This window comes from Pristiophorus japonicus, chromosome 9 (assembly GCF_044704955.1).
Source record: "Pristiophorus japonicus isolate sPriJap1 chromosome 9, sPriJap1.hap1, whole genome shotgun sequence".
In the NCBI taxonomy this organism is placed as follows: domain Eukaryota; kingdom Metazoa; phylum Chordata; class Chondrichthyes; family Pristiophoridae; genus Pristiophorus; species Pristiophorus japonicus.
In genome coordinates this window covers 157,170,177-157,184,276 of record NC_091985.1, presented here as the reverse complement: position 1 = coordinate 157,184,276, position 14,100 = coordinate 157,170,177, and the positions used below count along the sequence as shown (strand labels likewise).

At 53.0% G+C, this 14,100-nt stretch overlaps 1 protein-coding gene across 3 annotated transcripts in view; it reads right to left on the bottom strand.

Moving 5' to 3' along the window:
* Window positions 1-14,100, bottom strand: part of mei4 (meiosis-specific, MEI4 homolog (S. cerevisiae)) — a 593,333-nt gene that overhangs the window by 232,089 nt on the left and 347,144 nt on the right. For all 3 annotated transcript variants that reach the window (XR_011595058.1, XR_011595057.1, XM_070889992.1), the window contains exon 4: window positions 8,918-9,049. Coding sequence is in view for 1 of the 3 variants with exons in the window: in XM_070889992.1 (XP_070746093.1) it covers window positions 8,918-9,049 (132 nt within the window). In the remaining 2 variants the exon portion in view is untranslated. The remainder of the gene's footprint in view (window positions 1-8,917; window positions 9,050-14,100) is intronic.

Below are 14,100 nucleotides of genomic sequence, written 5' to 3'. Positions count from 1 at the left end.
ACTTGTGCCTATCCCATGCAATTGCAAGCTCTGGCGGGGTCAGTGTTGGAGGGCACCATTGGGCGCATTCAAGGACTCTCCTTGCCAAATTGTTCAGCACTCCTGAAATTCTTGCTACCTGATGCACGAGTAGTGTAGCACGGCAAACGAGCCAAAGGTGGGCAGAGGAAACGTTACAGGGACACCCTCAAAGCCTCCCTGAAAAAGTGCAACATCCCTGTGGTGTTCGTGCACCGTAATACAAACTCAAACGAGGCATGTACTGCAGACACAATCACTACGTGACCTTGACCTTTATTCCCAGCACCAAGGAGTGCTGACCCTGGGTGGGACCTCACCTTTTATACCTGGAAACCCAGGTGAGGCATGTCTCCCACACATTCACCCACTGTGGTGTGCATTTCTAGGGTATAAGTACAGTGTACAGGAGTTGCATGAAGGTTACAGTTACATGAAGATTACCATTGCATGATGGTTACATACATGACATCACCTCCCCCCTTACATCTTTTTGTGTCAAAGGTCTTTCAGGTGGTCAACGCTCTCTCGTGGAGCGCCGCAGTTGTGGCTCTGGTGGCTGAGCCTCGGCATGCGTCTGTCACCTGAGGTGATCCGGCCTGACGGGCTGGCCGCAGGAACTGCGCATGCTGTGGATTGTCCTCGTTGCTCGTCCACTGGCAGTGGTGTGGGTGCTATCTCATGCTCTTCTTCAGGTTCCTCCGTGTCTATGCTGAACCTTTTCTTTACTTGGTCCAAGTGCTTGCGGCATATCTGCCCATTGTTTAGTCTGACCACTATGACCCTATTCCCTTCTTTCCAATTACGGTGCCCTCAAGCTACTTGGGTCCCAAAGCATGGTTAAGAACAAATACCGGGTCATCCATTTCTATACACCTCCTCCTTGAGTTTCGATCATGAAACTCGGTTTGGGACTGGCGCTTGCCCTCAACAATGTCTGCCAAGGCTGGGTGAATGAGGGACAGCCGCGTTTTAAGCGTGCGTTTCATGAGGAGTTCCGCTGGCGGGGCTCCCGTGAGCGAGTGGGGGCGAGACCTGTAGGCCAGCAGGAGGCGCGATAGGCGGTACTGAAGGGAGGGTCCTTGGATGCGTAGCATGCCCTGTTTTATGTCTTGGACCGCACGTTCCGCCTGGCCATTGGAAGCCGGCTTGAACGCCGCTGTCCGGACGTGCTTGATAGCATAAACTCCTGGAATTCATGGCTGGTGAAACACGGGCCATTGTCGCTGACCAGGATGTCGGGAAGCCGTGGGTCGCGAAAACCGTAAGCAGACTCTCCACGGTGATGGATGTCGTGCACGAGTTTAATATGATGCACTCGATCCATTTCGAGTATGCATCGACAACGATCAGGAACATTTTCCCCATGAACGGGCCCGCATAGTCTACGTGAATACGTGACCATGGCCTGATGGGCCAGGGTCACAGGATGAGTGGGGCCTCCTTGGGGGCATTGCCCAGCTGGGCACACGTCGTGCACCTGCGAACCCAGTGTTCCAGGTTTGAGTCAATCCCCGGCCACCATACATGTGACTGGGCAATGGCCTTCATTAACACGATGCCAGGGTGCTCGCTGTGGAGTTCCCTGATGAATGCTTCCCTGCCTTTCTGGGGCATGACTACCCGGCTTCCCCATAGCAGGCAGTCGGCTTGGGTGGAGAGCTCATCCAGCCATCTCTGAAACGGTCTGACCTCCTCGGGGCACGCCCTGTGTGCGGGCGCCCAATCCCCAGTCAGGACACATTTATTTATCATGGATAGGAGGGGGTCTCTGTTGGTCCAGAGTTTGATCTGGCGGGCTGTGATGGGGGAGCCTGCGGTGTCAAAAGCCTCAACGGCCATGACCATCTCAGCGCTTTGCTCCGCTGCCCCCTCGGTGGTGACCAGTGGGAGCCTGCTGAGCGTGTCAGCGCAATTTTCGGTGTCTGGCCGGTGCCGTATGGTGTAGTCAAAAGCAGCCAGCGTGAGAGCCCATCGCTGTATGCGAGCTGGCTCATTGGCGTTGACAGCCTTGCTGTCGGACAACAGGGATGTTAATGGCTTGTGGTCCGTCTCTAGCTCGAACCGTCGACCGAAAAGGTACTGGTGCATCTTTTTCACACCGTAAACACAAGCGAGTGCTTCCTTTTCGACCATGCCGTATCCACGCTCTGCCTGGGAGAGTGACCTGTAGGCGTAAACCACCGGTTGGAGTCGGCCGTCATCATTACCCTGCTGCAACACACACCCAACCCCGTAGGATGATGCATCGCATGTTAAAACCAGTTCTTTACAGGGGTCATACAAAGTCAACAGTTTGTTAGAACACAGCAGGTTCCTCGCCTCATTGAAAGCCCGTTCTTGACAGTACCCCTAAAGCCATTTACAACCTTTACGCAGGAGCATGTGTAACGGCTCCAACAATGTGCTTAAGTTCAGCAGAAAGTTCCTGAAATAGTTCAAAAGTCCCAGGAATGATCGCAACTCCGATGTGTTGCCGGGCCTGGGCGCCCGGCGGATCGCCTCCATTTTTGATTCAGTGGGCCGGATCCCTCTGTGGCAACCCTCCTGCCCAAAAACTCGATCTCTGGGGCCAAAAACACACACTTGGCCTTTTTCAGCTGCAAGCCTACCCGGTCCAGTCGGCGTAGCACCTCCTCCAGGTTGTGGAGGTGTTCCTCGGTGTCTCGACCCGTTATAAGGATGTCGTCTTGGAATACGATTGTTCCAGGAATGGTTTTGAGCAAGCTTTCCATGTTCCGCTGAAAGATAGCTGCCGCCGAACGAATGCCAAACGGACACCTGTTGTAAATAAATAATCTCTTGTGCATCGTGATGGTGGTCAGAAGCTTGGATTCTTCAGCCAGTTCCTGAGTCATGTAGGCCGAAGTGAGCTCCAGCTTCATGAACAGCTGGCCAACTGCCAGCATGGCAAAAAGGTCCTCCGCTCTCAGGAGCGGGTATTGGTCTTGCAGCGACACTCGGTTGATGGTGGCTTTGTAGCCACCACAAATCCTGACTGAGCCATCTGCTTTAAGGACAGGAACGTTGGGACTTGCCCAGTCGCTGAATTGAACGGCCGAAATTATGCCCTCTCTGAGCAGCCTGTCCAATTTACTTTCAATTTTCTCACGCATCACATACGGCACCGCTCTGGCTTTGTGGTGCACTGGTCTGGCGTCTGGAGTGATGCATATCACCACTTTAGTGCCCTTGAACGTTCCGACACCGGGTTGAAACAGTGACCCGAATTTTTGTAGGACCTGTGAGCATGAACTTCGCACCACAGATGAAATGGCGTGCACATCCCCCCATTTCTAATTCATCTCGGCTAGCCAACTCCTCCCCAAGAGCGCGGGGCCATTTCCCGGGACGATCCAAAGTGGCAGCCGGTTCTGTAATCCATTATGTGTTACCACCAAGTTTGCACTGCCTAGCACTGGGATGATCTCTTTGGTGTACGTCCGTAGCTGCGTGTCAATGCGTTCCAGTTTGGACCTGCTAGCTCTGTGTGGCCATAGTCTCTCAAATTGTTGGGCGCTCATAAATGACTGGCTAGCTCCCGTATCCAGCTCCATGCGCACCGGGATGCCATTCAATAAAACTTTCATCATCATGGGTGGCGTTTAGTGTATGAGCTGTGGACGTCAGCCACGTGAACCCGCTAAACTTCAGCACCCATGGCTTTTCCCCATGCATCACCCTACATTGCAGACCCCTCGTCTGGTTCCTCTGTCTCGCAGATTAGCCTCGCCACAAACTTTTTGCACATCCTGGCCAAGTGTCCACTGACGTTACAAATCCTACCGGTATATTGCTGGAACCTGCAGCTTTTCACAGTGTGTCTACCCCTGCGTCTCCAGCATGAACTGAGATTGCTGTTAACAAAGGGACTGTTACCAGGCATTCCTCTCTGATTGCCCATTTGGTTGTTTCTAAGCACTCTGATGATGGGTGTTAATGGTCCCATCGCGGGACGCATTGTTCCTCGTGATGGCGTAAATTGCCGATCCCCTTTCCATTGTCTTTGTTGCGGGCCCACCTTAGAGTCTGTTGCAGTCTGGGCGGTTTTGAAATGCCCTTGCCTGCCTGCGGAGTCCCTAGCCGCATTCACAATGTTAACTCCCTGGTCCATCGCCACGTTGGGGCCAGGGCTGCGCGCGTAAATTAGCTTGGTCTCCTCTTCCCCTGCCATGAAGGTCTGAGCTATCAACGCTGCCCTTTCTAAAGTCAAGTCCTTGGCCTCTATGAGCTTCCTGAAAATCCCAGCATGATTAATGCCCTCAATGAAAAAGTCCCTTAACATCTCCCCCCTGCAGGCATCTGTGAACTTACAGAGACTGGCCAAGCGCCGCAGGTCCGCAACGAAGTCCGAGATGTATTGTCCCTCCCGACGCCGGTGTGTGTAGAACCAGTGCCGGGCCATGTGTATGCTACTCGCCGGCTTGAGGTGCTCACTGATCAGCTGGCTGAGCTCTTCAAAGTACTTGTCTGCTGGCTTTTGGGGTGCAAGCAGGTCTTTCATCAGCGCATTCGTCTGTGGCCCGCAGCTGGTCAGTAGATGCGCCCTCCGCTTGTCAGCCGCTGTCGCTCCCAGCCAGTCCTTCGTGACAAGGCTCTGATGGAGTCTTTCCACGAAGTTGTCCCAGTCCTCACCCACACAGTAACGTTCCTCTGTGCTACCGGTGGCCATCCTCGTAGTTCGGTGATTCCCGTTTCTCGTCGCCAAATGTGGTGTTCCTGCACCGTACTACAAACTCACACGAGGCATGTGCTGCAGACACAGTCACTACATGACCGTAACCTTTATTCCCAGCACCAAGGAGTGCTGACCCTGGGTGGGACCTCCCTTTTTATACCTGGAAACCCAGGTGAGGAGTGTCTCCCACAAGTTCACCCCCTGTGGTCAGGGTGGTGCATTTCTAGGGTATAAGTACAGTGTACAGGAGTTGCATGAAGGTTACAGTTACATGAAGATTACCGTTGCATGATGGTTACATACATGACAAGCCCAACCGACACCTGGGAGTCCCTGGCCAAAGACCGGCCTAAATGGAGGAAGTGCATCCGGGAGGGTGCTGAGCACCTCGAGTCTCATCACCGAGAGCATGCAGAAATCAAGCGTGCGGCAAACCAGTCCCACCCTCCCTTACCCTCAATGACTATCTGTCCCACCTGTGACAGGGACTGTGGCTCTCGTATTGAACTGTTCAGCCACCTAAGGACTCATTTTAAGAGTGGAAGCAAGTCTTCCTCAATTCTGAGGGACTGCCGATGATAATGATGAGTGTAGGCATCCATAGTAATGCCGACAGTTATTTCCAGACCCTGTATCCTGTATCTCTAGTCTTCAATCTCAGATGCTTAGCCAACACTGTTGCAAAGGATTAATCATCACAGCATGAGCTACATTTAATGGAACTCTACTCTACATCTCGACAATGCCAGAAAATAACTTCTTCTAACTGCTTGTTTCAGTTGAGGCTTCTAACTTTGCAATCATAAATAAGTTCAGAGAGCTGGTATCATCTTCGTCATCTTTGTCTCTCAACATTATAAGTGCATGAATCATGTCCTTTCAATTTTTTTTCTTCACTGGACTCTCTCTTTACAAGTTAGAGCCTGAAGCCCCAGAATCACCCTTGTCATTCTTCAAGCGCTAATGTATTAGTATCCTACTGAAGGTCGACATTACCTACAGAAATCCAAAATCCCCTGAAATCTCTCATTATTGCTCCATTAAAATTTGCTGCAGTCTCTGGTACCCAGCTAAAACCCAAACTGCTCTTTGAATTCACTTTGAGTGGTGGTTGACAGAATTGCGACTTATCATGATAGTTATTATTTCTATTTCTAAGGGAGGAGGGGGGTTTAACAGAGGTGAGCAGGTGAGAGTGGGTGCGGGGGAGGGGGGGTTAAATAGGAACATGTTGAGAATCCAGCTCCAACTCGCTGATTTCCGGCTTTTACTCAGGCAGGAAAAGAGCCAGGAAGCCAACCTGCTCCCAGGAGGCAAGTTGGCAATTTATTTATGATAATGAGGCTGGATGCCTCTGAGTTAACCTGCTCTGCAGGTTTTACTGTAATCGGCCAGAGTTACCAGGCCTCGGGAATCCCAGTAGCTGCAGCGAGGCAAGGACAACCTCGGGGAGCATTCCTCTTGGGCTAGGAGGAGCAGGTGTGCTTTCCCCGGCCCCCCCAAGCTACACCACCATCAGCCTCACACCCCGCTCCCTCATCCCCAGGGTCAGAGATCGGACCCCTCCACCCCCGTGGTCAGGGATTGGACTCCCACCCCGGGGTCAGGGATTGGACCCCTTCACCCCGGGGTCAGGGATCGGACTCCCCCCCCACCCCGGGGTCAGGAATCGGACCCCTCCACCCTCAGGGTCAGGGATCGGACCCCTCCACTCCGGGGTCAGGGATTGGACCCCTCCACCCCCGTGGTCAGGGATTGGACCACTCCAGCCCCGGGGTCAGATTCGGACACCCCAACCCCGGGGTCACGGTTCGGACCCCTCCATCCCCGGGGTCAGGGATCGGACTCCCCCCCCACCCTGGGGTTAGGGATCGGACCCCTCCACCCCCGGGGTCAGGGAAGGTTAGGGATCGGACCCCTCCACCCCCGGGGTCAGGGATCGGACCACTCCAGCCTCAGGGTCAGGGATTGGACCCCTCCACCCCCGGGGTCAGGGATTGGACCCCTCCACCCCCGGTTTACTAATTCTACTACTCCGACAAGTTGCTTCCCCAGTGGAGCAGCTGGAAGGCCGCTGTTGCTCATGTGGGGACCTTTGAGATGCTCGTGGCCGGTGACTTCTGGGAGCCCGAGCCTCTGAGGGTCAGGCTGCAGTTTTCACCACTTGAGCTGCTGCTGGGGCGGTCGAAGCGAGGGCCGCCATTGTGGGGCCGAGCCAAGAGTCGGCAGACAAAATAAAATGGCGGCCCTTATGGGACCTCCCGGCGGGGGATATCCCCCAGGTTCGCGGAGCATGGGGAAACTTGCCCTGCGGGGCGGTGAGGGGTTGGTGTGGGGCGGTGAGGGATCGGTGTGGGGCGGTGAGGGGTCGGTGTGGGGTGGTGAGGGGTCGGCGCGGGGCGGTAAAGGGTCGGTGTGGGGCGGTAAGGAGTCGGTGTGGGTTGGTGAGGGGTCGGTGTGGTGTGGTAAGGAGTCGGTGTGGGTTGGTGAGGGGTCGGTGTGGGGCGGTAAGGGGTCGGTGTGGGGTCATTGTGGGGTGGTGAGGGGTCGGTGTGGGGCGGTGAGGGGTCGGTGTGGGGTGGTAAGGAGTCGGTGTGGGGTCATTGTGGGGTGGTGAGGGGTCGGTGTGGGGCGGTGAGGGGTCGGTGTGGGGCGGTAAGGAGTCGGTGTGGGTTGGTGAGGGGTCGGTGTGGGGCGGTAAGGGGTCGGTGTGGGGTCATTGTGGGGTGGTGAGGGGTCGGTGTGGGGCGGTGAGGGGTCGGTGTGGGGCGGTAAGGAGTCGGTGTGGGTTGGTGAGGGGTCGGTGTGGGGCGGTAAGGAGTCGGTGTGGGTTGGTGAGGGGTCGGTGTGGGGCGGTAAGGGGTCGGTGTGGGGTCATTGTGGGGTGGTGAGGGGTCGGTGTGGGGCGGTGTGGGGTCGGTGTGGGGTGGTAAGGAGTCGGTGTGGGTTGGTGAGGGGTCGGTGTGGGGCGGTAAGGGGTCGGTGTGGGGCGGTAAGGAGTCGGTGTGGGTTGGTGAGGGGTCGGTATGGGGCGGTAAGGGGTCGGTGTGGGGCGGTGAGGGGTTGGTGTGGGGTGGTGAGGGGTCGGCGCGGGGCGGTGAGGGGTTGGTGTGGGGTGGTGAGGGGTCGGCGCGGGGCGGTGAGGGGTTGGTGTGGGGTCATTGTGGGGTGGTGAGGGGTCGGCGCGGGGCGGTGAGGGGTTGGTGTGGGGTCATTGTGGGGTGGTGAGGGGTTGGTGTGGGGTGGTGAGGGGTCGGTGTGGGGCGGGGAGGGGTCGGTGTGGGGTGGTGAGGGGTTGGTGTGGGGCGGGGAGGGGTCGGTGTGGGGTGGTGAGGGGTTGGTGTGGGGCGGGGAGGGGTCGGTGTGGGGTGGTGAGGGGTTGGTGTGGGGCGGGGAGGGGTCGGTGTGGGGCGGGGAGGGGTTGGTGTGGGGTGGTGAGGGGTCGGTGTGGGGCGGGGACGGGTTGGTGTGGGGCGGGGAGGGGTTGGTGTGGGGTGGTGAGGGGTCGGCGCGGGGCGGTGAGGGGTTGGTGTGGGGTGGTGAGGGGTTGGTGTGGGGCGGGGAGGGGTCGGTGTGGGGTGGTGAGGGGTTGGTGTGGGGCGGGGAGGGGTCGGTGTGGGGTGGTGAGGGGTTGGTGTGGGGCGGGGAGGGGTCGGTGTGGGGCGGGGAGGGGTTGGTGTGGGGTGGTGAGGGGTCGGTGTGGGGCGGGGACGGGTTGGTGTGGGGCGGGGAGGGGTCGGTGTGGGGCGGGGAGGGGTTGGTGTGGGGTGGTGAGGGGTCGGCGCGGGGCGGTGAGGGGTTGGTGTGGGGTGGTGAGGGGTCGGTGTGGGGTGGTGAGGGGTCGGTGTGGGGTGGTGAGGCGTTGGTGTGGGGCGGGGAGGGGTCGGCGCAGGGCGGTAACAGGTCGGTGTGCACGACGATGACGTCATTGCTTGTTGTACGCAGGCCCGGGCGCTAATCGCGGGGTGCAGTACTACCTATACAGCACCCCACAACCCTCCAGGGCAATTTCCCCGGAGGCGCTAGCAACGCCCTCCCCTGGGCGAAAAGGCAATTGCGCCCCATTAGCTCCCCTCGGGGGCACTTACCGGTCTATAAAAAGGGGCAATTTCGGCCCCATTAATTTAAACCAAGTGGATAGCTTTGATTTGAGTGCCAAATGGTTTAAAGGAAAATGCACTCAAATGTTCATTAATCAGAGAAATAAAGTGAATTCAGTACCTGACGTATCTGCCAGAGATAATCTATGAAACGATTAATTCCTGAGAGAAGATTGCCAAAAACTTGAGTGCTAAATGCTGGGCATTGTCCAAGTATGATGAGAAGGTCAGCCAACAACTCCTGGTTCTGAAACTAAGCAGATAAACACATGAAACACTTAAATGATGTTTATCTGATTTGAAATGGACAAGACAATAACAGATAAGCAACACCAATTAAGAAAATGTAAGGGTTGTATGCAATGCTTTTAATATTTTGATTGTACACAAACCTATGGGGGGCGGGGGGCAGAATTTCAACCCCAAAAATCAGGCAGGTTTGGGTCGGATGGGAGGTTAAAATGACAAAAATATGATTCCCAACCCCCCTACTTCCGGTTCTAACGGAGGCAGGATGGGGGGCAGGCATCCAACGCACTCCCAGGAGCTGGGTTGGCAATTTAAATATTATAATGAGGCTGTGCACCTCATATTGATCCATGGTTTCAAATTAAACTCTGGGCGGTCTGGGGGAGCCCGCCTGCTAAAGGGAGGTGAGGGCTACTTGATCTAAGAGGTAAGTGCTTTTCCACTTACCTTGCACAGCAGCCCCCCCCCACCATCGGACACCTCCAAACCTTCTGATCTCTCCCCGAGACCACTGACCCCCACCACCCCGCCCCTGAGGTCTCCAACCTGCCGAATGAGACCTCCAATCTTACCACCACCCCTGGCTTCCTATCTCTCATGCTTCCCCACCCCCGCCAGCTTCTGATCTCACACGCTCACCACCCCCCCACCCCCCCCCGGCCTCCGATCTCATCCCCCCCCTCTCCCCGGCCTCTCTCCACAATCCCCCGCAGAGCCCACCACCCCCCCTCCCCCCGCCACAACAGCCTCCGATATTCCACCCCCGGCCTCCGATCCTGCAGGCCTCCAATCTCTCACACCCCCACTGCCGTCCGATGCCTCAGGCCTCTGATCTCCAGCCCCCCATCCTGGTCTCCAATCACCCCTCCATGCTCTCTGCTCCCCAAGCTGCAGCTTGGTGTCGAAGACGTAGCCGGCCAACAGCCAGCCAGCCTCTCAATCTTGCTGACTGTGGCTGGGAAATGGAGCAAAAGAAAAGTTAATCGGGTCCTGACAAATTTGGCAGGGCCTGAGGGAAAACTGTTCTTAAGGGTTTCCCGACCTCAATGCAGCCTCCTTGCTGCTTCCCCACATCCGAGTAAAATTCGGGCCCATTATTTCTAGTTTTGACAGTCCTCCATTCATTTACTGGTTCTGGAACTTACTAGCACTATGGGCTCAATTTTCCTCAAAGCATTTTTTTGCCGTACTTGAAGAACTATGCCCGATTTTTTGGGGCCTAAGTATGGCAAAAAAAAATATTCTAAGTTGGATTTCTTCATTTTGGCGTGGCCTAACCCGACCTTTAGTTTTGGGGGTGGAGCCTTGATCTGCGCCAAAAAGATCAGGCTGTCATGGTAACCAATGCGAGCTGAAGCTGCAAAGTGAAGCAAATAGCCAGCTCTCAACACATGAAAAGAATTGAAAAACACATAGCAGCAACTTACCTCCAGCCCCGCCCGAAGGACTTGCCAGTCCGGTCCCATTCTCGGTCCCCATTCTCCCGGTCCGGTCTTATTCTCGGTCCCCGGATTTTTTTTCTTCTCTTTCTTCTTGTGTGTGTGAGTGAACTGAGAATGGGACTGGACAGCCTTCGGGAAGGATTGGAGGTAATTGCTGCGATGTGTTTTTCAATTCTTTGTGTGTCTGGGCATCTGCTGGGCCGATTTCCATACCTGCACCAATTTCCTTAACTCTCCGGAAGGTTTTTCTGGAGAGGCCACATACGCTGGCCTAAGCAGAACTGGAGTAATTCTCAGCTGGCCAAACTTCCCTAAATGGCCAGAATTGACGTAGGTAGCTAGTTACGCCCCCTTTGGCTGAAAAAAAAACTGACCTAAAAAAATCGTAACTGACTGAGTTACACTGGTGCAATTTGATTGGGGAAACTGGTTTATCAACTTAGGCCAAAAAGAGCAGCCTGCTCCGAAAAAAAACGGCACAAATCACTGGGGGAAATTGAGCCCATTATTTAGAGACTAAAAAGGAAAGGGAGCAATGGTCATTGTAATTACCAGAATACATTGTTTCACAATGATCCATAAGTGATTTGGGATTCTGCAAGAATTTTCACAATATAGCAGTGACAGCAATTTGAAGTAAGTATGAACAAAATAGCAAAAGTTCTAATGACGTGGAGGAAATAACGAGGCTCCAACAATCAGGTTCCTATATTACAGCAGTGACTACACTTCAAAAAAATGTGAAGCACTTTGGGATGTCCTGAGGTTGCAAAAGGCGCTGTATAAATTCAAGTACCTTTCTTTTCCATCATAGAAATTTATACCAGTGCGTAGCAATCTTTGATTAGCTACCTTGCCCTGTCTGCTGTAAATGAAACAGTTCTTTCTCACCCTCATTAGATCCATTTGCAACATTCCCCTCTGTCCCAGTTGGGACAGCATGCCCCGCCCCACTAACTTCTTTCTCTTGACGTCTTTTTAGGTTCCCTTGTACCACTCATATTTTGTCCTCTTCGCACACTATGAAAACGGATACAAAGTACTCACGTAGCAAGTCTGCCATTTCCTAGTTATCCATTAGAAACTCATCTGCATCCGTCATAAATGCACCCACATTTCCCTATATCACTGTTTCACAATATATTTAAAACAAGGTTTGCTGTTAGCTTTGAGATCCCTTGCAACTTTTTTTCCATTTGACCTTTTTGTACCTTTTATTAATTTCTTTGTATCCCTTTGTTACTTTTTATAGCTCTTCCAGTCGGCTGGATTTCCACTTTTCCTTGCATTTGTGTAAGCCTTTTCTTTTAGCTTGATACTATCTCTATTCATTACACAAGTGGAGTCTTTGCCTTTTAGGGATATTTTTGGTTTTGTATCATACCAAGTGAAAACTTCCCACTGTTTGTCTGTACGTTTACCCATTAAAAGTTCACTCCGGTTTACCGTGGTCAACTCATTATTCAGCACTCCAAAGTTTGCCTTACTTAAATTTAAAGCCTTGGTTTGTGACTCATCCTTCTCCCTCTCAAACCTATATGAATTCAATATGGTCACTATTTTCAAGATGATATCTTGCTGGCAGATTAACTGGTTTGTGATTCATCTCTTTATCAGGGAGGCTTTGAGGGTGTCCTTGAAACATTTCCTCTGCCCACCTGGGGCTCGCTTGCCGTGTAGGAGTTCCGAGCAGCGCGCTTGCTTTGGGAGTTTTGTGTTGGGCACGCAAAAGATGTGGCCTGTCGAGCATGGTCACTGCTTCGACGCTGGGGATGTTGGCCTGAGTGAGAACACTGACGTTGGTGCGTCTGTCCTCCCAGTGGATTTGCAGGATAATGCGGCGGTAGCGTCAGTGGTACTTCTCCAGCGCTTTGAGATGTCTGCTGTATATGGTCCACATCTCTGAGCTATATAAGAGGGCGCGTATCACTACTGCCCTGTAGACCATAAGCTTGGTGCCAGATTTGAAGCCCTCAAAGCCTCTTCGATAAAGTGCAACATCCCCACCGGCACCTGGGAATCCCTGGCCCAAGGCCGCCCAAAATGGAGGAAGAGCATCTGGTAGGGAGCTGAGCACCTCGCGTCTCATTGCCGAGAGCATGCAGAAAACAAGCGCAGGCAGCAGAAGGAGCATGCGGCAAACCAGATTCCCCACCCACCTTTTCCTTCAACCACTGTCTGTCCCACCTGTGACAGAGACTATAATTCCCGTATTGGACTGTTCAGTCACCTGAGAACTCACTTTGAGAGTGGAAGCAAGTCTTTCTCGAATCCGAGGGACTGCTATGATGATGATGATTCATCACTAAATCCAGAATGGCATGTTCCCGTTTTGGTTCTAAAGCATATTCTAGAAAACTGTCCTGAACACGTTCGAGAAATTCATTACCATTACTACTTCAGCTTTTCTGTTTATCCCAGCATATGTGAAAAATACATTTTCCCATTAAAACCACGCTGTTTTTGCTACATGTTTCCCTGATTTCCATATTTTTGCATCCTGCCCAACTACATCACTAGTATCAGGAGCAATGTTCCCTCTAAGCTGTGACTTTCAAGGCTGCACAGGTCACTCACAAGCTTTTACATTGGAAATACCACACAGGCGCAGAAATTCAAAGGATCCATGCATTGAAAGAAACAGGCCACGCAGAACAAAGTGCAGCTTACAGGGAACATTGACCAGGAAGTGTGCAGACAACTTCAACCAGAGTTTAGCATCCTTTGCTATTCATCAATTCTACCCATATAGTGTATCCACTGTCCAATCATCCTTACAATGCAATGCAAAACTTATTTTCCTCCGTTTTATGAGTTGATACCATAGAATCATAGAAATTTACAGCACAGATGGAGGCTATTCAGCCCATCATGTCCATGCCTGCCGACAAAGAGCTATCCAGCCTAATCCCACTTTCCAGCTCTTGGTCCAGAGCCTTGTCGGTTACGACACTTTAAATGCAATTAAAGTTTCTGGGCCCAAGTTTCCACATGATTCGCGCCTGATTTTTAGGAGCAACTGGTGGAGAACGGACTATTTTAGAAATCGCAATTCTCCACATTTTTTTTTCTGCAGTTCTAGTCAGGTAGAACAGTTCTAGTTTAGAACAGAATTTTTTCTTCAAAAGGGGGCATGTCCGGCCACTGACGCCTGATTTGAAAGTTTCCACAGTGAAAATGTACTCCAAACTAAAGTAGAATGGCGCCAGTGAAGATTTTTGTAGAACTAAAAAAACCTGTTCTACACATTAAAAAATCAGGCGCAGGTTACAAATTAGGCGTCCAGAACGAGGTGGGGGGGAAGGGAACTCATTAAATTTGACAATAAATCCTTATTTATACTTCTACAAATATTATACAAATAAATCCAACCTGAATAAACATTTATAAGCCAAGAAAAGATTAAATAAACCATCTTCCTACCTGTGTGAAAGCCAGGGAGAATTCTGCAGCTGTTCGTGCCGCTGAGCGAGGGAGGGAGAGAGAGAGAGGGGAGAGAGAGAGGGGAGGGAGGGAGAGAGGGAGAGAAAGAGAGAGAGAGGGGAGGGAGGGAGAGGAGGGAGGGAGGGGAGGGGAGGGGGGGTCGGGGAGCGAGTGTCGGGTCGGGGGGGGA